Below are 24,922 nucleotides of genomic sequence, written 5' to 3' on the forward strand. Positions count from 1 at the left end.
ACTGAACTCAGACTTGGCCTCACAATCTTTCTAGAAAGGGCATTCCCAGTAGCCACTATCACCAGGCTGGGAAATGGCATACGAGAAGAAATATTTTTTCCACTCCTACTCTTACAAAGCACCGGATCATGTATTCCAAATTGGCTCTACTGTGTAACGGAGGCAAGATATTCACACACTCCTATTTTGTCTCCTCTGGGATGCTCACAGGGCTGCACTGATATCCTCTGCTTTCCTTTGCGTTGCTGCCCACTTTAATAGCGGCCGGGAAGCTACAAGCTCCACTTCCTCGACTTTTTTCAACAGAGGATATTAGGATAGAATGCAACCATGAAATTACTGCCCACAGCTCAATCCTTTGCCTTTATCCCAGTAATGTGTTTCCTCTTTACTTCCCCCCAGAAGAGTTCCATGCAACAGCTTATGAAAAACAATAGCAAAGGTTAGTGTGTGTCTATAATGCTAGGCACAGTTTTAAGATATTCACATATGTTAATTTAATTATTTTAATCTCACTCGAACTAAACAGATAATGTTATTCTCTTGTTCATATATCTGTTGAGAAAATTGAGGCATGAACATGGAGTCATTTATCCAAGGATTCACTGCTAATAAGTAGCAGAGCCATAGTTTGGAGCCAGGTATCTGCTGAGAGTCAACCTTCATGAGCACTCTGCATATTTCCTCGCAAGGAAAAAAGTGACAGAATAGTCTCTAGTGTCTCTTCATCTCATATATGTCCTTACTCCATTTTCCAGGCTCGACCCAAAGCCAACTTTTCATCAAGATGGTTTATAAATGACTATTGACTTTCATTCTCCATTGCCCTTTTAACTTCTCATAATCAGTTTCTTTATTTGCAAAGCAAGAAGGAATCCCCTTATTTTAAGGCAGATTGATATTTTCTGGAGTCTCTTCTTCTGGGATACAATATTCTTAGGTAAAATTATATATGCTTTAAATTGTTTCACGATGAAGATAAGATATACTTACTTATTTTTGACAATGGGAGTTGATATTCCTGTTTCATATCAGCCAATTTGGAAACAATTAGTAGAAAGGAGGCAAAGTCCTTTGTAACTGTCATGTTATACTCATGTAAAGCAGCATTAAAATCCTCAGGGAGGTCCTCCAGGAACACCTATATCATCAAGGAGATCATCAAGAGCACCAAATAACCAAATATTTTTCAGACATCTTTATACTTTCCTTGAAAACTAAAATTTTGGAAGAAGGGCAAAGAATGTTGCAATAGAATTCTACATTTATTTATTTAGTCAATAATACAACTGTTCTGTTCCCTCATCCAGGAAATGAAGGTGAAATTCATTTTTGTTTCTACTTGCATTTACAAAACCATTACTTTTACTTCTAAAAATGTGTTTTCACACTACTTAATCAAAACCAAATATTAAACAGCAGCATGTTTTCAAATGACATTAGAGCTATGAATAATTTTAAAAATCTAGTCACACATTTGGAGAGCAAGCACCAATATAAAATACATTGCGTGCCAGGAATAAATCTCACTTGATTGTGAGGGTTTTTAAAACCTCACTAGTTTCATTTTGCTAATCTTTTGTTAATTATTCTACCACATTACAGCATTAAAACTAATAAACAAAATTAGTAAAGTTGCAGGATACAATATCAACATTTAAAAATCAGTGGTGTTTCTAGACATTAAGTATCTGAAAAGGAAATTAAAGCAATCTCATTCACAATAGCATCAAAAAGAATAAAATACTTAAAAATAAACTTAATCAAGGAGGTGAGACATTTCTACACTGAAAAGTATAAAACACTGATGAAAGAAGTTATACCAGACCTGATGATGGAAAGACATGCCATGCTCATGGATTGGAAGAATTAATACTGTTATGACGTCAATACTTCCCAACTTGATCTGCAGATTCAGTGCAATTCTTAACAAAGTCTCAATGGTATGTTTTACAGAAGTAGAAAAAAATCCTAACATTCATATGGAATTACAAAAGATCTTGAATAGCCAAATTTATCTTGATGAAGAAGAACAAAACTGGAGGCATCACACACCCTGGTTTCAGAACACACTACAAAGCTAGGTAATTAAAACTGTAAGGTGCCAGCATGCCTGACAAGTAGATCAAAGGAACAGAAGAGAGGCTCCAAAAACCACCCCCCAGATACTTGGTTAGCAGATCTTTAAAAAGGGTGCCAAGAGCACACACAATGGGGAAAGCAGAGTCTCTATAGCAAATAGTGTTGGCAAAACTTGATATGCACACGTAAAAGAGGAAAATTGTACCCTTACCATACATTGTACATAAAAATAAACTCAAAATGAATTAAACACTTAAATGTAAGACCTGCAACTATAAAACTCACAGAAGAAAATGTAGCGATATTGGTGTTAGTAATGATTTTAATATAACACCAAAAGTGTAGGCAACAAAAATAAAAATAAACAAGTGGGATGATAGCAAACTAAAACATTCTGCATAGAAAAAGAAATAATCAACAAATTGAAAAGGCATTTCCGGAATGGAAGAAAATATTTGTACACCATCAGCAGACAAATGGATGGTTATGTGGTACATACATACTATGGAATGTTATTTAGCCTTTAATAAAAGGAAACCCTGTCATTTACAAGAACATGGATGAATGTAGACCACATTATGCTAAGTAAATAAGCTAGTCAAAAAGGTCAAATACTGTATAAAGCCTCTTATTAAAATAGTCATGCATTGAAGTAGAGAATAGAATTGAGGTTGCCAGGGGCTGGGTGGAAAAGAAATAGGGTATTGTTTGTCACTTGATGTGGAGTTTCTATTATGCAAGATAAATAAGTTTTAGGTATCTGCTGTATAACACAGTATCTGTAGTTAATAATAAATTATTGGCCCTGGCTGGTGTGGCTCAGTGGATCGAGCGCTGGCCTGTGAACTAAAGGGTTGCTGGTTTGATTCCCAGTCAGGGCACATAGTTGGGTTGTGGGCCAGGTCCCCAGGAGGGGGCACTCAAGAGGCAACCACACATTGGTGTTTCCCTCCCTCTTTTTCTCCCTCCCTTCCCCTCTGTCTAAAAATAAATAAATAAATTATTGCACACTTTAACATACACTAAGAGGATAAATCTCATGTTATGTGTTCCTATCAAAAAAAAAAAAACCCACAAGGAAATGTTTGGAAGTGAGAGATAGATTTAGTACCTAGGTTATGATGATAATATCATGAGTTTATGTATATTTCACATTTTCAAACTCATTAAGATGTAACATTAAATATGTGCAATTTTATATATCAACTATATGTCAATAATGCTAAAAAAATTAAGTAGACATAAGTATATCCACCTGATGTTATCAAATCAATCACAATGTATCTACCCTGTTTTAAATTATGTTTAGAACATAAGCTAAATATAAGTACAGGTTTATGTATGAAAGTAAACAAGAGTGAAAAAATTCCCATTTTTTTTTCTAGCTTTCATTATTTGGGTTAAAAAGTCAAATATCAATCTTACTTCTTTTTTCAAGGAAATGTCTGTTTTGGTTCTAGCTGATTTGTGATTTCATCTTTGTTTTTTATTTCCATTAATTCTGGTTTAATGCTTATTCATATTTATTCTTCTTGAAATTGACTGAACTTTTGAAACTAGGAAGTGCTGTCTTCATCAGCTTCAGAATATTCAGATGTATCTTATGCTATCTGCTTTTATTATCATTTTTTTCTCCCTGTGCTACAGTCTAGATACTTTCTCACCTCACTGGTTCTGACTTCTGATATGTATATTCTGATCAGATATATTTTTCAATTATGAAATGCCCATTAATTATTTAGTGAAATTATCCATCCTTTTGCCACTTTTATCTATCTCTTCCCCTATTTTTTTGAACATATTAATCCTACTTAAAGTCTTTTTATCTAAACTCCAGTATCTAGATCATGTGTGTGTCTCCTATTACTGCCTGCTTTTCTTCTAGCTAAATTGGTCATATATTCTTGCTTACTCACTTTTTTTAGTTTTGAGGATTTTTGTTTTTTCACTAGAAAATGTTTATAAAAGGACATAAAAGTCTTTAAATGATGTTATCTTGACTAGAATGAGTTCCCCCACTTTTCTGTTTGACCAAGTAAGTAAAGATGTGATCACCTCAGTCCAAGTATAGAATGAAGTTGGTTAGTCCTGTTTTCCAGTTTCAATAAGCCTCAGTCTATGTTGACTTATCTCTGTCCTTACATCTTGGTCCTGTTAAAATTTTGGTATGAAAATGGTGGGTCTCATTCTTCTGAGCTGTAAAAGACTGCTAAAAATCCACCTCTTTCCTAACCTAGCTTTATCTTCCAGCCCTTGATGGCTTCAAAAATGTCTTACAGGGGATACAAGCCTATAAATAAACTCAGATCCTTTCCTCCAATGGGTTTTTATTTAATAAATGCTACAAGGTTACAAGAAATTTGGTGCAGTCCCTAACATTTTGTGCAGACCTTGTACCAGTAAATTTCCAGTGGCTAAAGCTCACTGAATCTCTCAAGTTTCTAGTCTGTCACTCCAGCCCCATGTGGTCACAAATAGCTTAATTGGTTGTTTCTTGAATTTGTGTGTTTTGTTTGTTTGTATTATCTCACAGGAGAGGCTCTCTGTATATGATAACATAGCTCACCATTATAGCTCACAATTTTCAATCCATTTCCAGAATAGATAAATTCTCTGGGAAAAAAAACCACAGTTGGAGATTCCTATCACACCTGGGATACATTCTTGCCATTTCATCATTCTAGCCAACCTAACCCCATTACATTCGCAGCTCTCTGTTGCAATAGGAGAATGATCATGTATTATATCTCACCAGAACATGCACAAATTCACAATATTCTTTAAGGAAAAAAAAAGAGAGAGACAGAAGGCCTCCACTCAAAACCTTCTTTTATTGTATTGTCTATGATGACCTTATTGGTAAGAAAAGAGATACTGAATTTTCTTTTATAAGTTAAATATAAATTTATGTAAATAAGAAATTAAATAATAGTTCAGGAATGTACATGTAAATTTAAAAATGTGAAGATGATAGAGGTCAATGCCCACAGTTGTGTTCACTGGTGCAGAGAGCATTCTGCAAGGGCTAAGATCTGTAACTTGACATTGGGGGTTAGACAATATAGATGAACTTCTTCTCTTTGTGTTCCTTGTCACCTTTAAATAAGGTTATCTGGCATAACCAGCCTGTCCCACTTTCTCAGATTCCGGTGGAGCATATTAGTGATAGTATTTAATGACAGGAAATCGTGATCAAAGCAAATGTTGCAAATCTTGCTTTTAGTCTACATGAGTCAAGAGATGATTTCTTAGACGATTATTCTAATATTTTTTTTCAGTAAGGACATTATAGCTCACAATATATACTTCCTATCGACAACCCTATTTCAAGCTAAAAAATCCTAAGAAAACTGTAAATTCAATGCTGGGAACTATTTAGTTCATGTAATATTAAATTATGTACATTTTTTTTCTTTAGCCACTAAATGCTATAATTTGATACTTTCAAATAGGCAGCATGAGCAAAATTTTTTATTTACTCACTTTTTTTTCTTTAAGGTATTTAATCTTTTGATAGATTTACAGGGGGAAATTTATGAATTACAGATTAAATACAACAATGATTAAAAGAAGGAAAATTATTATATAAAACAAATGAACCCTACATTTACTATAATTGTACTGCTGCTGAATCATTTGTGGTGGGATTTATTAATCTTATTTATTTAGTGATACCAGAATTATAAATTTTACCTTTGATTGATAAAATTTGACAGTAGCATCCTGGAACTTTGCTGGGAGATATCTTCTTCCAAACAGATTTGCCAATACTAACACAAGCTTTTCCATAACATCTTGAGAAAAATGTTTTGAGCCTACATAAAACAAAATATTTTGTTAACAAATATAAAAACAATATTTTCATCCCATTTTTAATGTTTAAATTGAATATTACTTCACATTTCACATTAACTGCACTTTTTGACAAATATAGCAACTAAGCAACAACTCTACCACCTAGCAGTTTTACATCTGTGCCTTCTTTCTCATTCTTCCTACTCCCACTCTGCTGGAGACCTCAGTTATTCCAAACACAGATTGCCTTTTCTCCTTATCTGGATTCTCCCCTCTTCAGTCTGTGATCAGTTTTACACAGCTTCAGATCAGTGTTACAAAGCATTTATGATCATATCCTTCACCTATTCAACAATCTCTAGTTGCATCTCAGTGTATCATAAACACAATCCAATCTTCTTAGCCTAGCATTTAACTCTTCCCAAAATTCAGCCTATAAATAACCTCTCCCTACATTATCTTCCTGTCACTCATATTAAGGTTTGATCAACTTGACTTACTCTCTACCCATCACAACACATGAGGATTACATGGTAGTGGTGTAAAAGGTGCTCCGTTGAGTGACTTGGGCTTGAGGATTACATGGTAGTGGTGTAAAAGGTACTCCATTGAGTGACTTGGGCTCTAGAGTCAGACTACTTATATTTGCATCTTGGCTCTGACACTTACTAAAATTTTGTGCCCACGGCAATTTATTTACCTTCTTTGTGCCTCAGTTTCCTCACTCACAAAGCAGTGGTAGCCATATTATCTGCCTTATAAAGTTACCAGACTTTCTATCTCCATGTTTGTAACTGCATACACTGCTGTCTCCACTTACATACACAGTTTTCATACAAACTACACATCTCGATGCATGAAATCATTTCTCCTCTTACAGAGCTTTTGGGTGGACAGAATTTCCTGAGTATCCTTGTTTTGCAAAACAGTCAGTGACTGACAGACTGTTTCTATCAGTTCATGAGAGAAGACAGAGCAATGCTGAAAAAGGCAGATTTCACCAGGCATTAGGAACTCTAAAAACTGTAAGTATGAGTGGGAAACATCTGCCTCAGGAACACTTCAGTTCAAGGGGTCTACTTAATTATAAAAATCAAAAACTGTGTTAGATGTACTATTACACAGGCATTGCAAACAGAATTAACAAAAACATAAAATTAATATCAGCAAAAACATATTTAGGGAGAAAACAAGATTCTAAATAATATAATTAATATAATATAAGCTACTTAAATATACTATACAATTATATTTTAAACACTGGGAGAAAATATTCACAAATAATGGTAAATATTGTGTTTAACATAATGCTTTCTTTTCTATAATGAGCATGTACTAAATTTAATTTTTAAAAGTTATACTCTGGTTTCTCTTCAGAACGCACAAATATTCCACCTTTTACTAAAAGTTTATTAAAATACTATATATTATTTAATGTGTTTGAACCATGGAATCAAGGAATCACTGAAGGTAATAAGAAGTTGACATTTTAAAATAGGTATCACCAAATACAGCTGTCTCTCCTCTAATCTATATTAGTAGGTATATAAAAGTTTATTTTACCTAATTTCCTATCTCTAAATTATCTCAATACTACCTTGTATTTTCTTTGTAGAAAAATATCCCTCAAGTGCTAGGTTCACTGTAGCCCTGTGGCTGACTTTAGACTATACACAGGACACATCAAGCTTACCTTTATGGGTTGGCTGACAGAGATTATGGAAAAGGCCATTTACAAGAAAACTGACAAAAACAAAATTAGAAGGCTCGTGGTAATGCAAATGCGAAACAAGTCCAGCAAACCCCATCGGATTACCTTCTTGATCTAAATAGCCCTAAGGAATAAAAGTAATTTATTAGTTTGACTCAAGTCCATATGCATTAATCAATAAGGAATGTATGAAGTGCCAGGTTAAAATAGTCATTAATACCAATATAGGAGAGAGTGATGATAATTACCTGGCCCAATTTCGATAATTATATCAATTATAAGTAATATTAATCATTGGATATGACATTTTAAAGACTGCAATTTATTCAGCATGATCAGAAGCAGAGATAGTGCCCATGTTATTTCGCAAAAAGACAAAGTACAGTCATACCTCTTTCACCAGTAACTGCAAAGAAAACAAGAAGTAAAGTTTTAGCATCTCCGTGGTTCTGGGTTGCTTGAAGGACAGCAACGAATGCTTTAGCACTGACAGCACCTTTAAAGAAGAATACTTTAAATCACGCCACGTGAGTGATACAAAATAGAGTCATAAATGATAATACAGGTATATTGTAATTTAAAGTTTTTTTCTGTATATTATGTGATTTTGACATCTTGCAAAAACCATTCTGGCTGTGGAAGAAACTGCCCCTCCCAGGGCTAGTTAATACATAAAGATAGCAACTTGCCTAAAAGCATGCCTACCCTATGCAAACTAACCAATCCCAAGTTTATACCCCCAACTACTTTCTTACCTAACTCACATGCCAAGCCGGTATTTCTCTTGCCTTAAATTACCCCAGAGGCAGACACCAGGCAGCTGGAGACCGCTCACATAGCCCAAAGCCCTCTGGAACTATTCAATTTAGCAAATCCTAGACTGTTCACTCTGACCTGTCTGCCTTTCCTGTAGAAACTTGTACAAAGGCAGTGGCCTGAACTTTCCGCTGCTCTTGTCCTGTGCCTTCTGACCACTCTGGTGTGTTTTCCACAAAGCCCTGCATGGCATGCTGTGCCTCCTGTCTCTAGGACCTCTGAGAACAATACTTTATTTTTCTGAGTCTCTCCTCTGTCTCCTGTTGTGGCCTTGTTAGCATAGGTAGCTGGTTAAATATTAACAAAGGAGAAAGAAGCAAAACTGGCTACGTTTGTTTAAGTCCCAAAGCTACTGCTTCACAGACACCCCAGGGGAGAGAGGCATCTTCTGCCTCTGAGCAGACAGAAAAGAAACTGTTCCTAATCTCCCCAAGGAAGAACCACCGCAAGGGGGAAATTCCTTTGCTGGGCACATGGGAAGTAGAAGCCAAAATGGTGCAGGGGCAGGTCCTTCTACTAAGTACATGTGAAGTAGAAGCCAAATGATGAAGTAGAACTTTAAGGTGTGGACAGTAGGAGCCCACATGGCAACCATAAAGGGGAGGAGTCTATCCTGGGAAAATCTGGGATAAGGATTGTCCACAATTTTGTGTCCACAATAAGGACACAAAATCCCAGAAGAGCCAGGAAAAGGATTGGATAAGTATGGGTCCCAGCGAAGCCCCAAGGGAACCCAGGAAACAGGTTGGACAGTTTGAAAGACAGCCTGCTTTTTTCTGAAACCAAGAAAATGTATAAAAGATTAGCAAGGACACTGGGGCAGCTGCTACTAGAGCCTGCCTGCTTTCTATATCCCCAAGGGAGTATTATTTCTTTTTATACCATATATCTGTCACTCTGCTTACACTTCTCCCATGTGTGCGTGTCTGAAATTCAATTCTCGCAACATCACAAGAGTCCATTTTCTCCAGCAACACCCTCACCTGACTGACCATCACATAAACGAATATAAAACATTATGGATACTACCCATATCTATTGTACCACACAGATACTGTAATGAGGTGCAGAGTGAGAGATCTCCAAAGTCCCCACAGCCCATGGTTGGGGCATGGGAGAAGGGGTTTAATATATTCTGCATAATAAAAGGCAAGATAATAGCTGTGCTACCACCCTGGGCAAAAGGTGTACATGATTTTCAGAATGTATCCTGACTCATGATATAGCGAGGGGAGGCAGAAGCCCCTGCATCACTGATTCACTCTTGCCCTGACTAAACATGGCAGCCAAATGAAGGTAAAGCTATGGGACAACTGGCAAAAGTAACCCATTGTAGGAGAGGCTGGATATGAGGTCACATAGGAAGTTCCAGGTCAGCATTTAAAATAAGGGTGGTCTGAAAGAGAAGAGGATTGGGTCCACCATGAGGTCTGTAGTGGCATAGGAGCCATGCAGGCTGTAGCAGGAGGCAGCCATGAAGGTTGACCATGAGGAGAGACAAGGAGGAGGTGGCCAAGGAGCTGTGATCCAAGACAGATTCTGCTATGCTGCCTTAGTAAGAGAGGAGCTATGTTTGCTCCTCTGAGGATGCAACCATGCACCAGGTATGGTAAGGAAGCAGGCACGCGGTCTGTGTTGAAGTAGCAACCATGCAGGAGGAAAGGGTGAGAGGAGAGAGCTGATGGAGCTGTGCAGGAACCTGCCCAGTCAAGCACGGATTAGTGGGAGAGGCCTGGAATGCTGAACCGTGGCTGGAGCCTGGAGACCTCTGCTTCTCTGAGGGACATGTGGAGAGGCCACTCTTTTGGGACTTGTGCCTTCCCGGACTTCACCATAATCCAGTGCAACATGGCACATATTTTCCGGGACTATTACATGGAGGCTGAGGACAAGGTACCCCAGATCCTGAAGGAGAGAGCTGCTGAGAGAGGATGGCGACTTTGAAAACCACAAGTGCATTTCCACAGGGGATGGAGAAGTGTTTGCCCAGTCAGCTTAAAAACAGGTAAGGATATGGGGAACTGTTAGGCTTGGTTTGGGCTTATAGCCTGGTGGCAGAGCAAGGGAAGTGCTGGGTCTCGTGGGAGAGGAGGGCTCTGAGAAGGAGTGCTCTCAACCCCCACCCCCCGAGATTTCACCCCTGGAATAAAAACCTGTTTCCCACGACACTAATTGTTGGGTCATGCATTAAGGCACCCCCTGTATGGGCCCCACTTTCCTCGGTTACAATACCAGCAATACATAAGATTTCATTAGATTTCATATTATTTGGTTTACCATGTTTTTACATGGCAGATCTGTCCTTAAACAAACAGAATGTATCAAACAGAACCATCAGAAATTAAATGTTTCCAAATAACCTGGTAATAAATACAAATTGAGTTTCAAAGTTTTTAACTCTTGGGTTGTTCTGGAAGAAAATAAGATACTGTATTATTCCATGTCCTAGGTTTTGGAATACTGTATTATTCCAAAATAATGGAACTAGGTTGATTAAATCAAAGTAATAAAAATATTGCTTGGTTTTCAGTATAAGACAATATTGAGGTAGCAGTTCAGATACCTTTCAAAATTGCCCACTAAAATTCTATCAGGTGCCAATTAAAAAGAAAATTTCCCAAGATGACCAAATTTAAGCCTTTGGATGTGAAAATTCACAGAAACTAGGAAGAGCCTCGACTCATTATAAGGCCAATGGACTAGATGGAAGGAAGGGGGAGAAGGGGGCAGGCAGAGAAGAAGGAGCAGAAGAAGGGGGTGTACTGTCCATCACCTTTACTTTGGGGTAGTAACTGCTGAGGGCACCAAAAATGCCTTTTCCTACAACCTGTTCTCTCTCTTGCTCTACATTTAGTCATACATGGCAACAGCCAGAAAACAGCAGAGTGTGTGAGGGTGAGTGACCCATGGGGGTTTGCTGTAAACTTAAGGATGAAGGCCACACAGGCCTCACTGGGAGAGTTAAGAACCCTGCTGGCGACGTGTTCTCCAGTGTGCAGTGATGAGTGACAACCGCATGATCGGTGTGTCGGCGAGGCTGGCAGAAGTAGAAGATACATTTTCAGTGCAGGGAAGCTACATAAGCTGAAAGTCTACTCAATACTGAGATCTGGGCCAATACACATTCATCTAGCTTTAAATCTAAGAGGGTATATAAACAGTATTTAGCTGGACAGAGAGTGAAGCCAGAAAGAAAATCATACATCTTTTTCCTTGGCAAAACACCAGATTTGGATAGATGTAACTTGCTTAAAACGTGAGAAAATAGAAAAACCTACAACAGAACTAAATAGCAGCACTAAATAGCAGAATCAATAGCAGAACTAAAATCCACATATGTATTACTAAAAAGCAGGACTGAAACTTTGGAGAACCTCATCAGCAGTGTGGAAGATAAATCTCATGTTCTTCAACAATGAAGAACAAATGAAAAAAAGGATTTTCAATTTAAAAATTATAACTTGTCCTGAAAAAAAAAAAAAAACCCAGCAAATTAAAACAGAAGCAAACATCAAAGGTCAAATTTAAGAAATCTTTTCTTAGTTCCAAATCTACCTGACTGGTGCACAATCCAAATATACTTATCATTCCTATACCGTCTACTTAAAAAATAGTTAAAATGTATATTTTAACACAATATGTATATTTTAACACATAATTTATTATGTATATTTTAACACAATAAAAGTATCTGAGCATGAAGATTGAGCTTCTTATCATATAAGAACTAAAACATCAATTTAAAAAAGGACCCCAAAATAGAAAATCCTAGGGTAAAGAATTTGAAATGTAAGGATTAAAAAGAAAGATTCATATAATGACATAGCCCTTCCCCTTCCCCCAAAATCAAATTAACTCCAAGAGAACAGGAATGAGCATGGCTCCTGTAGGGAAAAATCTAAAAGAGTCAACTCCTCTAAAACAGGAAAAGGCAGAAGGCGATAACCTGGCTCAGCTCGATGTGACCAGCCCAGACAACAGCCTAATTGTATGCCCACACTCAGTTAAGCCTTTTATGTGTGAAGGTTACTGATAGGTTTTCTCACATATGCCAAGGCAAAGAAAATAAACCATTCTACAACCTACCTTCTCTCCCATTCAGAGGTAAAAATTAAGTACTCAGCAACAAGGAAGTTTTGCTCTAAAAGATCTGTCCCTGCCCTGGAGCACCATCAACCAACCTAAGAGTCAAGGCATCACAAAATTCCCACAGGAGTCCTCACCTCAGCAAACAGCATCTGATTTAACTGGGCATATTGATCAATATACAAAATCAGAGAGGAGGGGTGCCTATCGCAAGGCACCTCCACAAAGATGAAAATCAAATTATTTAATTTTGAATTTTAAATCTCTCATTTAGGGATTGGGAGCAAAATATTTATCTGGAAAAACCTTTCAGTAAAATTTGTAACCATATTCTGAAGTCCAGTTTAATATAAATATATATCCGTGTTTAAAATCCAAATGCACACCTATGCCTAGAAAACAACTTTAAAAATATCAAAATGATAATGTAATTGTCTTTGAATAGTGGAACTAGGTATGGGCATTTTTTTTCTTCTTTCAACTTTCTATATTATCCAAATATTATTTGATGAACTTGGGTTACTTTTTTATGAAAAATAAACTTTTCTTTCGAAATCATAAAAACAAATATTTTTGTTCTGAGTAGTAGGAATAGGAATCTAACCCAGATCTTTTTAAATCTATAGCCAGCGCCCTTAATTACTATGGGACAAGGTCTGTCACACATGCAAACCATAATCTTGGGTAATTCTAAACGCCCGTCTAGCCACAAATTCTGTGATTGATAGAGGAGACAAACAAAATGAGTTGCTATTCTTTCCCTCCACACCCAATGCTATCTTATTCAAGACAGTAAAAAGCAGTTAACACTAATGAAACTGAAATCTATTGCTATCGACTTCTGAGAGAACAGCAGACCTGCCCACAGTCCGGCCAGTAATGAACACTCTACCTGAGACACCGTCAAGCACAGTACCTTTGCCTTGGCGTCCTCGGGGTCATCTCCCTTTGAAGCCAGGAGCATGAGTCGCAGAACAAAGGTTATGCTGAAGGGGAACTGCCCTCTTAGTTCAGGAACATTGGATTTTATGAGTTTTTCTATTTTGGGCAATGGAATATCAAAGAAATATACATCTCCCATCAGGTCTTGGCCTCGTCTCCCAGCACGTCCAGACATCTGGAAACAGAATAGAATAACAGTGTAACACTTACCTAAATACTTTTTTTAAATTTTATTTTTAATTGTATTTTTGTCCATTACCACTCATCCCCCTCCCCCCACCCCCCTGCAATCACCACCCTGTTGTCCATGTCCATAACTCCTTTTCCCCTTTTTGTTTGATACCTTTACACGGGATTGGAACAGATATGTGCCTATGTCTCACCATCAAATAACTGAAAGTAAAATCCAACTATGCAGGCCTTACAAAATTTACCAGGCTGCGACTGAGCTAAAAATGGGACATATATTATTACTGTAAACTTATTTCACGCCAAAAATCACGCTAGACGTTTGTATTACACACAGAAGAAACAAAAAACGGGAAGACAAGACTAGGCTCTCATTTCGACTTTACTTACAGCTTAACTTACTACACAAATTCTCTCCCTTCCCATCTGCCCTTCCTCATCCCTTTCTCTTGCACTCTCTCTCACACACAAGTGTGTTGAGCTACAAATCACCATAAAAATTTGCCCAACTTGAGGAAATACATGAGCAAGATAAAATTCAGACACTATGTATAAAAAGTAAGTTAAGAACTCCTTACAGAAGTTCTATTAGTTCTGAGTTTTTAAGTGCTTAGAATGTGCTAAGTCCTTGAAACATTGTTGTCTACAGACCTCACAACTATATGAGGTAAGTCTAATCATTACTCCCATTTGACAATATAGGACCTGGGACATAGGGAATATAAGAAACTTGCCCATAGTCAAACAACCAGGCATTTGCTTGGGAGATCCAGGATTCAACCCCTGACTTTTCACTCCCAAGTTCATTATCTCAAATAGCATAGCACCCTGGCTCCAGAGCCCTAAGCATGAGACTCCCAAAGCTGATAAGGGAAGAGAGTTCATGCACAGCATAGAAGCAGGAGGAGAAATAAAAATGACAGGGGTTGGAGTGGCAGGAAATAAGAAGCAAGGACTATATGTCCAAAAGAAGTATTTAGAGAGAAAGGGAAGGGTGGCACTTTGATACAAACTTGAATATTAGCTGATATATCTAAATTTCATGCCTCTAGTGAAAATATTCATCAAATATTCCTGAGCAGGGAAACTATATGAAGCCAAACTACACCACATGCAGCACATAGCAGAGTAAGGAGAAGTGAAATTCAGAAAAATCATTTTAATAATACAAGGCCAAGAATGTCTGATGAAATGTTGAAAAAGAAATTGCAAGGCAAAAATTAAATGCCACTACAGGAAACTCACAAAATGGGCTCAGTAACAGACCGGGTGTCAGCAACCAAGAAGAAGGAAGCACTAAAGCCCCACAGCACAAAACCGTGTGCACGGCAGATGAGCGAGCGCACGCTCACAATGTGTGTCTTCCCTACAAATCGTTTCCTTTAGTTCTTGCCAACTGGCTGTGGGATGTTAATTATCATTCCTCTTCTGCAGGTCAGAAGGGCCGGGCAGTTTGGATGTCTCACCCAAAGTCACATGTCTGGTTAGTGATGGTCACATAACCCCGAACTCTGGAGCTTTTCATTATTCCACAGCTAAAAATGATAGTCAGGCACGAACGAATGTCAAGTGTACTAGCCCATGAATTGCAGCCTGTTTGTAAACTAAAGTTTCACTTTTTCTTTTTACTATTTTATGGCCATATTTTAGTGATGCAGCGGAGAATTCGTGCATATCACAATACCTGTCTGAAATTTAAAGCATCGAGATAGATTGAGTTTTGAGCAAAAACCACAGATTTACACGGCATATTTATTCCGAGAGCAAGTGTCCCCGTAGCCGTCACCACCTAGAAAGAGAATAGAACAATTACCTCACAGAATAGGATTTCTATAAATTGCCACTGAACTTTGAACTTCAGTTAAACCACAGTGGTATTCTTGCTATTTTACAAACACATCAAGCACATTCTCAGCTCGGGGCCTTCAATACCGGTCACTCTTGGCTCTGCACATAATATTCTTTTATCGGGTGTATTCAGTTCTCTGCCCAAACATCCAGGAGAAATTTCTGGCCTACCATACTCAGAATAACCACCCTATCCTCTCCCTATCCCACAGCATTTTTCCTCAGAGAATTAACGACGGCCTCGAGTAATACTGTTGGCTTGTGTACAAGAGCTGCACCAGGGCCCAAGCCCCATTCGGCCTCGCAGCCCCATTCACAGGAGTGCCTGGCACATGGTAAGGGTTCAGTAAATATTTTTGAATAAATGACTAGAGAGGAAATTTCTCCTGAAAGGGTAATAATGCTTTTACAAGCCCTGGGGCTACTTCATGACTAATTTGTGAAGGTTATTTCTGTGGCAATAGCATATCAAAGAAATATGAGCAAATTCCTCTGAATTGCCATAACCAGAAAAGGGGTCGGGTAAACTTTAAAGTTTACTAAACAATCTACTTTTGCTTATATTTTCATATAATGCTGGGCATTTCTAATTGCCCTCTCTTTCCCTGCATATTGATTATCATATGTGCCATGGTTAATGTTAATGGTTAAGTATATGTGGTGATTTTCTCTAATTATTCTGTACCAGAGATGAAGACGACTGTCAAAATGCAACACACCATTAACTGTTTATCTAAAAATAATAAGAATAAAAATGAAAAAGACCATTAAATTTGACATGTAATGAGAATAAATACCTTCATACAAATGTATTCTTTGTCACAAAGCTAGCATTATTTCCCTATCACTTTTCTATCAAGATCTAGCAACTACTATACAACAGGTACTATTTTAGGTACAGGAAATGCTGATCGGAATAGAGGTGCCTCTTTTCCTCAATTCAAAATCACGTAGAAAATTTTTTGTCTCCAGCTACTTACTTTTAAAATAAATAAATAACTTATTATTTAAGAGAAAAACTAAACAAAGTTGTTAATGATATACTTTGTTTTTTTCCAGATTACAGATTTGTCCTTTAATTATGGTGTCAGATTTTCCTCAACATTTATTGAAGATCAAAAGACATTACTCGCAGTAGCAAAATCAATCTCAAACTCAGTCTCTCGCTCTCTCTCGCTCTCTCTCGCTCTCTCTCACACACACACACACACACACACACATATGATTTACATCATACTGTTACAGCACACAGCTAGTTAGGTATTAAAGTAAGGGGGCAGACATCTACTTATGCTGGATTAACTAGGAAGGGGCAGATTCACAAGCACTCCAGGCATCGGAGCAAGCAGGAAAGACTGGCTTTTCAATCTCCCCAGATGACAACCGGCCTGCTCCCCCTATTAATGCAAACATAAAGGGGAGGAGTCTACCCTGGGGAAATCTGGGGGTGGGGGGAATAAAACAAGATAGGATAAAGGGCGTGAAACCTGGGAATATACAAGAAAGGGAATGCATAAAGGAGGCACCAGCACAGCCCTGGGAAGTGCCGGGAAAGATATCGGACAGTTTTGAAAGAAAGCCTACTTCTCCCAAGCCAAAGGAATTATAACCAAAGCTTAACGAAGGTGCCAGGAGCTCTCTTTCTTCAGCAGCTGCTCAGAGGACGGGCGGAAGCGCAGTGCCAGTCACAGCCCAAGGGAACAGAGACGGGACTGGACTGCTGGAGCCTCCGATGCAGGGCTAATGGCACCGCAGCTCTGGGTCCTGATCCTTCTCCTTGGTTTCATGGGGACAAATGCGGGCCTGTGGCCCCAGAGACTGGACTTCTTCCATAGCACGATGGAGCTGAGCTACCTGGTCATGAATGAGACATGGCCTAAGCCCTTCCTTTGTTTTCACGCCAATAAATCTAGCCACTATGCCTCAAATCCTCCTATGCGTGTGTCCTTAAAATTTGTTTCCTGCAACACCAGAGAAGAATACTGTTTCCTCTGGCAATGATACAAATAAAAACCTTAATATAGATAATTTGAAAAAGTCAGGGTCTCTTTTAAATATTACTGGAGATCTAAATTATTAGGAAATTATATAAACCCTCTTTGTGAATTTATCCAGACTACCCCCATGCATCCTCATGGGACATAAATAAAACATAATGAGGGGTTGGCTTGCAGGCTATTTCAGGAAATCATCTTCTTGTCCACTATCAGTGATAAGAAAGAGCATTTAGGAGTGACACATCTAAAAACACTGCCAAGATATGCAGTGGGCTGCGAGGAAGTGATACATTCTTGTTCTTCTTTTAGCTATTTTGAGAAAAGATCTAATCGAAGCACTATCATGTTGTCCAAGCCCATAAAAGAATGTCTGTAGCTAAAATTATATGAACAGCTGAACAAATTCCCTAGATATTATAAATTTGAAAAGCAAGGGGTTGTTCTAAGATCAGCAGAGGTAATTTAATTACAGAAATAATTGGAAGCGTATCTTTATAGGGACGATTTTAATTTCATGAAAAAGAGATGAACGGAATGACAAATGTCAAAACCTCTCCCTTGGATAAATGAGATGGGAAATATGCAGTCATATCAGGAGCCATAAAAAGGACAATTAGATGAGAAAAAAGTGGTTATTTCCCCCTTGTCATGGGGTATGCATCCTTATGTAGACACAGCTTCGAATTTTAGAATGACAATATTTACCTACCCTAATAAATCCTTTCCTAAAAAGAATTTCAACTAACTGTTTTTCTTTGAAGTTCAAAGCACTGTGATGATATCCGACACCCCTTTCTGCCAAAGCCTTCAGTTCTGCACCTTTTCTTGTGAATTTTACGCGATCGAACACCATCTGCAACATCTGAAAGAAGCAAGAGTTTTAGGGATTTTGATCGTTTTTATCTAATTTTAATGTAAATCAGAATAGAGTGTTTAAATCAAAATAATAGATAAACTATGTTGTAATTTGGCTACAGAGGCAACTGTTTGGAATTGACTCAACCCGCGCACAGAGAACATTTTCGGGCAGTAACAGTAACTATAAGAAACACTCCCTCATCTTGAACGGATCTTGCACAGTCTCACCATGGCCCACCCCTCTGCAGGCTGGGAAGTGCTGACAAAGCACTAGATAGGAGACCCAGAGGGGGCGAGCAAGTAGGCCCTGCTCCTGCCTGAGGGAGGTCAGCTCCCCAGTGCATCCTTAGGAGTCTCAGGGAGAAAGAGAGAGAATTCACCAAAAAGACGGAGCAGGTCCCTTACCCTGTATGGTCCAGGAATGCTTACTTCTCACTGTAAATTGGTCACAAATGGCCTTAAGAATATTTATACCCTAAGGAGGAATCCACTATGGACAGTTATATGTACAAAGACAAACACTGCTTATGAGGAGAAAAAGAAAAAGAATTCCTAAGACACTTTAGTTACATAGTCATCTGCACAATGGATTACCAAGGATCTACTAAAAATGGTGATATAAATACATGGTTATTAAGAAGGAAGGGACCATGAAGTTTACGAAGAATGTACACATGAATACAACAGAATGGATGAGTGCATAGGGTGGGGCAAAAGTAGGTTTTCACAGTTGTCCGTATAGAAAATAACACAATAACTAATAAACAATAACATAAGAATAGCACTGTGTTTTGTGTACTCACAACTATAAACCTACTTTTGCCCCGCCCTATGACTGTGTGTACACACTTTGTGCACATGTGTTCATGTGTGCGTGTGTGTGGTCACAAGTAAAGGGTATAAAAGGTTCATCAGGAAGGGTAATGATTGCTTCTGATTGACAGCATTGCTCTTTATTGCTACTAATTTACATTTTCAAATTTGTCTATCCTAAACATGATTGATTTTATCTAAAAAATGTTTTAAAGAAGAAACAGCATACCACTTACAGGTATTTCAATGCCGTTTTTGGTGGAATGTTTTGACTATTACATAAAAAGCCTCTGAATTTGAGAGATTCTGTGTATATTATTTAAAGCATATTTCACTACAGGTACCCAAATATTCAAATGAGGCATATCAGCCTGAAACCCAGAATTCAAGCTGTGAAAAACGGTATCACAGAAACAAATAATGAAAAGGGCAGTCGCCCTGAGCGGTGAATTGTAAACAAGCAAGAAATAATCTATAAAGCCCTGGCTGATGTGGCTCTGTGGGCTGAGTGCTGGTCTGCAAACCAAAAGGTTGCTCATTTGATTCCCAGTCAGGGCACATGCCTGGGTTGTGGGCCAGGTCCCCATCTGGGGGCGAACAAGAGGCAACCGATCAATGTATCTCTCACATGTTGCTGTTTTTCTCCCTCTCTTTCTCCCTCCCTTCTTCTCTCTCTAAAAGTTAAAAATAAAAGTTTTTTTTAAAAAGAATCTATAAGTCTAATCCTGTCCTTTTTACACATGTTCTCCAGAGCCCTTAAATATTATGTGTGGCCAGGAGGTCCACACAGAGATGTCTGTTCTGGTAGAGACTGCGTTTAGTTGTTCTGCTCATCGCTGTCTACCGCTGGGGAGCAATGGCTGCTGAGGGAAACAGTTTCCTGGAGAACCATTTCACTGGGCGCGCTCACCTCGGCCCCCACTGCCTTTTGATCAGCATATGTACACTCCGGAGGGATTTCCAGGTTCTTCTCTAAATTCTTGAGTAGATTATCATGTTCAGCTTCATATATTAGGCTTTTATCCATTTTTCTGGGCTTCTTCTGGCTTTTTTCATCTCTGTTCATCAAAGTCAATTTTACATAATGAATTTGGCCACTTTAGGAAACCTAAGACTTCCCAAATCTTCCTCATAACCCAGACATTCACTCCTACATACATCGTAATACACTCACTCAGTCTTCTTCCTCTAATGCACTTCCTCATTGGCCTCCGGAACTTGTTGTCCCTACAAGAAATTCCCTTACATACGCACATTTTCTCGGAAGGTTTCCTACTGTTTTTGCTGTAAGGAGCCCTCTCATCAAATGTTTCCTTCCTTTTTTGCTCTAAGGAGCCTTCTCTCCCACATGACCTGGATAAGTGGTCCGCTTTCTAAATGATCATTTTTTCTTCCTCAGCCCTTGAGGGTACAAGGCTTGAGGGTAACACTAGGCTTGAGGGTCAGGTGGGTGACCTCCTAGCTCCACATTGCCAATTGCAGGCCATTCTCCTTCTTTCCTTGTGGTGGGTGCTATAGCTGCTGCTGCTCTGAGTTTTGTTGCGAAGGGCTCTTGGCTGCATAGTTCCCTGCAGAATGGCCCTCAATTGACAAGTCTGTTGGAAATTCCCAGGAGTTACAATGTCCCTTGGGAACGGGGAAGTAGCCCACAGCCAGTAACTGACTGATAGGAGGTACAGAAGTTAGCCACCTTGACCCAAATTGGGACAATTCTGTGGTGCCTCCAGGTCTCTCTGTTGGACCAGGCTCAGGCAATATTTTAGCAAAACTCACATCCTTACTTATCTTCACCTTCCCTCACTTCCTTATAGTCCCTCCTAAGCACACCTCTTCAATAAATCCCTTACACAGATAGCCCATCACAGCGGATGTCACTAGGGGAATCTGACCTATGACATCACTCCATAAACCCTGGTTTAGATAACCCTGTGTCACCAGACTCTATTATCCCTTGTTCCAGTGTAACAGCCTTTCAGAGATACCCGGATCTTTCGGTTTGCCTCTTAACTACGCACATAAGACAGCTCCACATATAAGCTCACTTGTACACAGTCATCAAGTGTTCTCACCTCCAACTAACACAACCTACGGGGAGAATGCCAAGACTATGGGAAGGCCTGGCCCTAATGTGTGCGGAGTGAGGAACAGAATGCTGATGGAGGCCCACGTATTGCTGTCTGACTATGAGTTTTAAATCAAGGTTATAACCTACCAAATAGTACATTCTATCCTCCTACTTTGACAAATATAGCTCCTTAAAAATTTGGAATTTAAAAGGGTGGGAGTGAGCTCCAGGTGGGCATGCCTGAGCTCCACTGACTCACAATTTTACGGGAATGGATGCAGATGGAAGAGGACCGGAGTGGTACTTTCCAAAGCACAGAGCCCAGGGCAGGGGCCCCACTCATCCTCAGTATAATGATGGGCTAAACAAGATATTAAAAGATTAAAACATTTAAAGTCCTCTGCAAGGAAGACATAATGAGCACCTCAGGTAGGCAGTGACTAACGCTGGAGAAGATAGTAAAGAGAATAAACATTCTGGACCTGGAGTTGTCAGAATTAGACACTGAGAACAAGGAAGAGGAGTCAAAAGAGCAAACTGCTACGAAGCTAAAATTGACATTTTGGTCCATTTTCAAGCTCATTCTATGTCACATGTGATTATGATGACATCAGTGACACTCCTATATTTTGGGTAGACTTTGTTTAAGCCTTCTGAGGGCTGACTGAGAGTAAGTGTGTAGGCATCAAAGATGTGCTTATTTTGAGGAATGATTACGTCAGTCTAACCGTACTCATAGGCTGTGGTCCTGCCTCTCCCAAGCCCTAAATGAGACTAATTTACCCAATTTAGAAACACGTAAATATTACGGCTACTTATTGTTACCCTAATCTCCCACCCAAACTTACTGAATTTGCAAACACACCCAAGCAATAACTAGAACTTCTTTGTTGCACATTCAATGTATGTTTCCTACTGGGATTTGTGAACTATTTTAACCTTTTAATCACCCCTTTTGTTTAGTTAGATACTTACATTATCTTTTGTTTCTCGATGGATTTTTTAACTTTTCGAAGTTTGTTAGACATATCGTGGGCTTCTTTATCAGCTTTGGGAGGCCTTTCTCTCTCTTGCTTCTCTTCCAAAAAAGTGCTCACACTTTTAGCTCTGTTCTCTACCTCTCCTAACTTGAATCTGGAAACAAGTGAAAAGAATGCTTGTTTTGAAAATAAAATCATCAATAGAATGCAATCATATTTCCATTTATTGCTATCAGCCTGACACATACCTATTGAGTTTTAATATCCATCTTTATCAATTTTATCCCAAATCGACATACAAGGTGTCCTGTGTCAGCAGACTCCTTAGCAACTATGTCATAGTACGTAAGAAGTTCCCCTCTGCACCCCAGACCTCACCCGGGGCGTAATGGTAATGAGAGCCTGTGGAAATGTTTCCTGTAGGGGTAGTCAGACACTCCACAGGCAAGGGACAGAGGATAAATGATTTTCTCTGTTTATATACAGAGGAGAGATGCCTCTCTCCCCTCATGAAAAATGAGGGAAAAAAATTTTTAACAAATAATTTTTGCTCTTTTATTTATTTTTATTGTTTTGGTAGTTGTTCTTGTATTTAACTATACTGACTTTAGGTCTGTCCATAACAGAGTTAAAGGCCCTTACTGTGCAGTAAATATATTTAGGTTCAGATTTCTTGATAGCCAAATCATTTGTGAATTTTAGTGACTTCTTTATTTTTCCCCAGTTTTATTGAGATATAATTGACATACAACATTGTATAAGTTTTATGTTTACAACATGATGACTTGATACAAATATATATGTAGCAAAATGACCATAATAATATTAGCCAGCACATCCATCGCCTCACACAATTGCCTTGTCTGTGTTTGCATGCGGTGAGAGCATTTAAGACCTACTCCCCCTTCACCCTTCTCACCCAGCCCCCACCCCTCCCCTCTGACAGCTATCAGTCTGTTCTCTGTATCTATGAGTGCAAAGAAAAAAAAAGACTCAGACACAGACAACAGTATGATTGTTCCCAGAGGGAAGTGGAGGTGGGGAGAGGTAGAAGCTGTTACAGGGGGGATAAATGGTGATGGAAGGAGACTTGACTTGGGGTGGTGAACACGCTGTACAATATACAAGTGATGTGTTATAGAATTACATACCTAAAGCCTAAATAATTTTACTAATAAATGCCATCCCAATAAATTCAATTAAAAATAAATAAATAAAATTGTTAAAAAAAAAAAGACCTAGCCTCCCAGCAACTTTGAAGCACACAACACAGTATTGTGAACTACAGTCTCCGTGCTGCCCGTTAGATTCCATACACCTGCTCATCTTACAACGAGAAGTGTGTACCCTTCAGTCAGCATCTCATTCCGTTCCCCCACCCCACCCCATTGCCTTCCCTGCCAACCACTAATCTACTCTCTGTTTCTAGGAATTAGGCTTTTTTATAGTCCACATATAGGATGGAGAGAATAGGAGAGAGAGAATCTTGGGTTCTCACCTTAATCATTTGGAATGTGACAACTTTTTCCAGAGACCAGAAAAACCCCAGATATTGCTGGCCTTTACAATCTACAAATGTATCCAGAGTCTGGGCTTTATATCTTTTGAAATGTAAATGCCTAGGGTCCAGACTTCCTGGCACTTTGGAATTTAAAATAGAGATTGAGGAATTAACTAGCTAAATTGCTACAGAATAAATTCTCCTGGTATGTGAAGAGCAAAATAGTTCTAGGGAAAGTAAAATCAAACATTCTTTCTCTTTATATCATATACATTGACCTGTATCAGGAAGCTAGGGCCTTTGACAAGAAGACTGAAATATCCACTTCAGTATTACTCCCCTATAATACTTTATCAGCTAAGTCCTGTGCCTGGAAGTAGCCAATAGCCATTATCAGTTTATCAATCATGGCTCATCACAGATTGAGTCTACACAATAAAGTTTTTTTTTAATGTAAATTGTACAGCAAAGGGCTTTTCTAAAGTCTTTACAGAACTAGCATGAAGAGAAAATGTTTTCTAGTGAAGAGTAAATAAATTGATATATTGGTGAAGGAAGGATTACGAAAGTGGCAGTAACCAGAGGGGCGAGGGGAGGGGACAATGGGGGAAAAAGAGGGGAAGGGTTTTCAGGAATATCTATAAAGGACACATGGACAAAACCAAAGAGGGGTAGGATCAAGGGTGGGAAGTGGGGATGGCTGGGGCGGGGGGAGCGGTAGGGGGAAAATGGAGACAACTGTACTTGAAAAACAATTAAAAACTTTTTAAAAAGTGGCAGTCTATGCCACATGGCAAGAAATTTTATGTAAGAGACAAAATAATAAATATAGTAAACATTACACTTATTATTGTCAGACACTATTCTAAATGTCTTAAATATATTAACTCATTTAACACAACATCTCCATGAGGAAGGCACTATTATGATCTCTGTTTTGCAGATGAGAAAATAGAAACATAAAGAGATTAGGTGACCTTAAAGATCCTATACTTTGCATGCAGCTGAGCCTGGCATCCAAGCCAATGTTCTGGGGTTTTTTTAATTATTATTATTTGTTTATTTATATATTAGAGAGAGGAGAAGGGAGGAAGAAAGAGAGGGGGAGAGAAACATCGATGTGTGAGAGATATATTGATTGATTGCCTCTTGTATGCTCCCAACTGGGGACCTGGCCTGCAACCCAGGCACATGCCCTGACAGAAATCGAACCTGCAACCTTTTTGCAGACCAGCATTC

The 24,922-nt window shown here is 38.7% G+C and overlaps 1 protein-coding gene across 6 annotated transcripts in view; it reads right to left on the reverse strand.

The window, feature by feature from the left end:
- The window catches only part of LOC112312318 (probable ATP-dependent RNA helicase DDX60), a 101,356-nt gene that overhangs the window by 8,823 nt on the left and 67,611 nt on the right, over window positions 1-24,922 (reverse strand). For all 6 annotated transcript variants that reach the window (XM_053911599.2, XM_053911595.2, XM_053911596.2 and 3 more), the window contains 9 exons: window positions 22,178-22,336; window positions 20,048-20,195; window positions 18,176-18,328; window positions 15,306-15,410; window positions 13,407-13,607; window positions 7,980-8,084; window positions 7,571-7,712; window positions 5,776-5,897; window positions 994-1,141 (listed from right to left, as the gene is read on the reverse strand). In XM_053911599.2, coding sequence (XP_053767574.1) covers window positions 994-1,141; window positions 5,776-5,897; window positions 7,571-7,712; window positions 7,980-8,084; window positions 13,407-13,607; window positions 15,306-15,410; window positions 18,176-18,328; window positions 20,048-20,195; window positions 22,178-22,336 — 1,283 coding nt within the window. The remainder of the gene's footprint in view (window positions 1-993; window positions 1,142-5,775; window positions 5,898-7,570; window positions 7,713-7,979; window positions 8,085-13,406; window positions 13,608-15,305; window positions 15,411-18,175; window positions 18,329-20,047; window positions 20,196-22,177; window positions 22,337-24,922) is intronic.

Source organism: Desmodus rotundus, chromosome 9 (genome assembly GCF_022682495.2).
Source record: "Desmodus rotundus isolate HL8 chromosome 9, HLdesRot8A.1, whole genome shotgun sequence".
NCBI classification, from domain to species: Eukaryota; Metazoa; Chordata; class Mammalia; order Chiroptera; family Phyllostomidae; genus Desmodus; species Desmodus rotundus.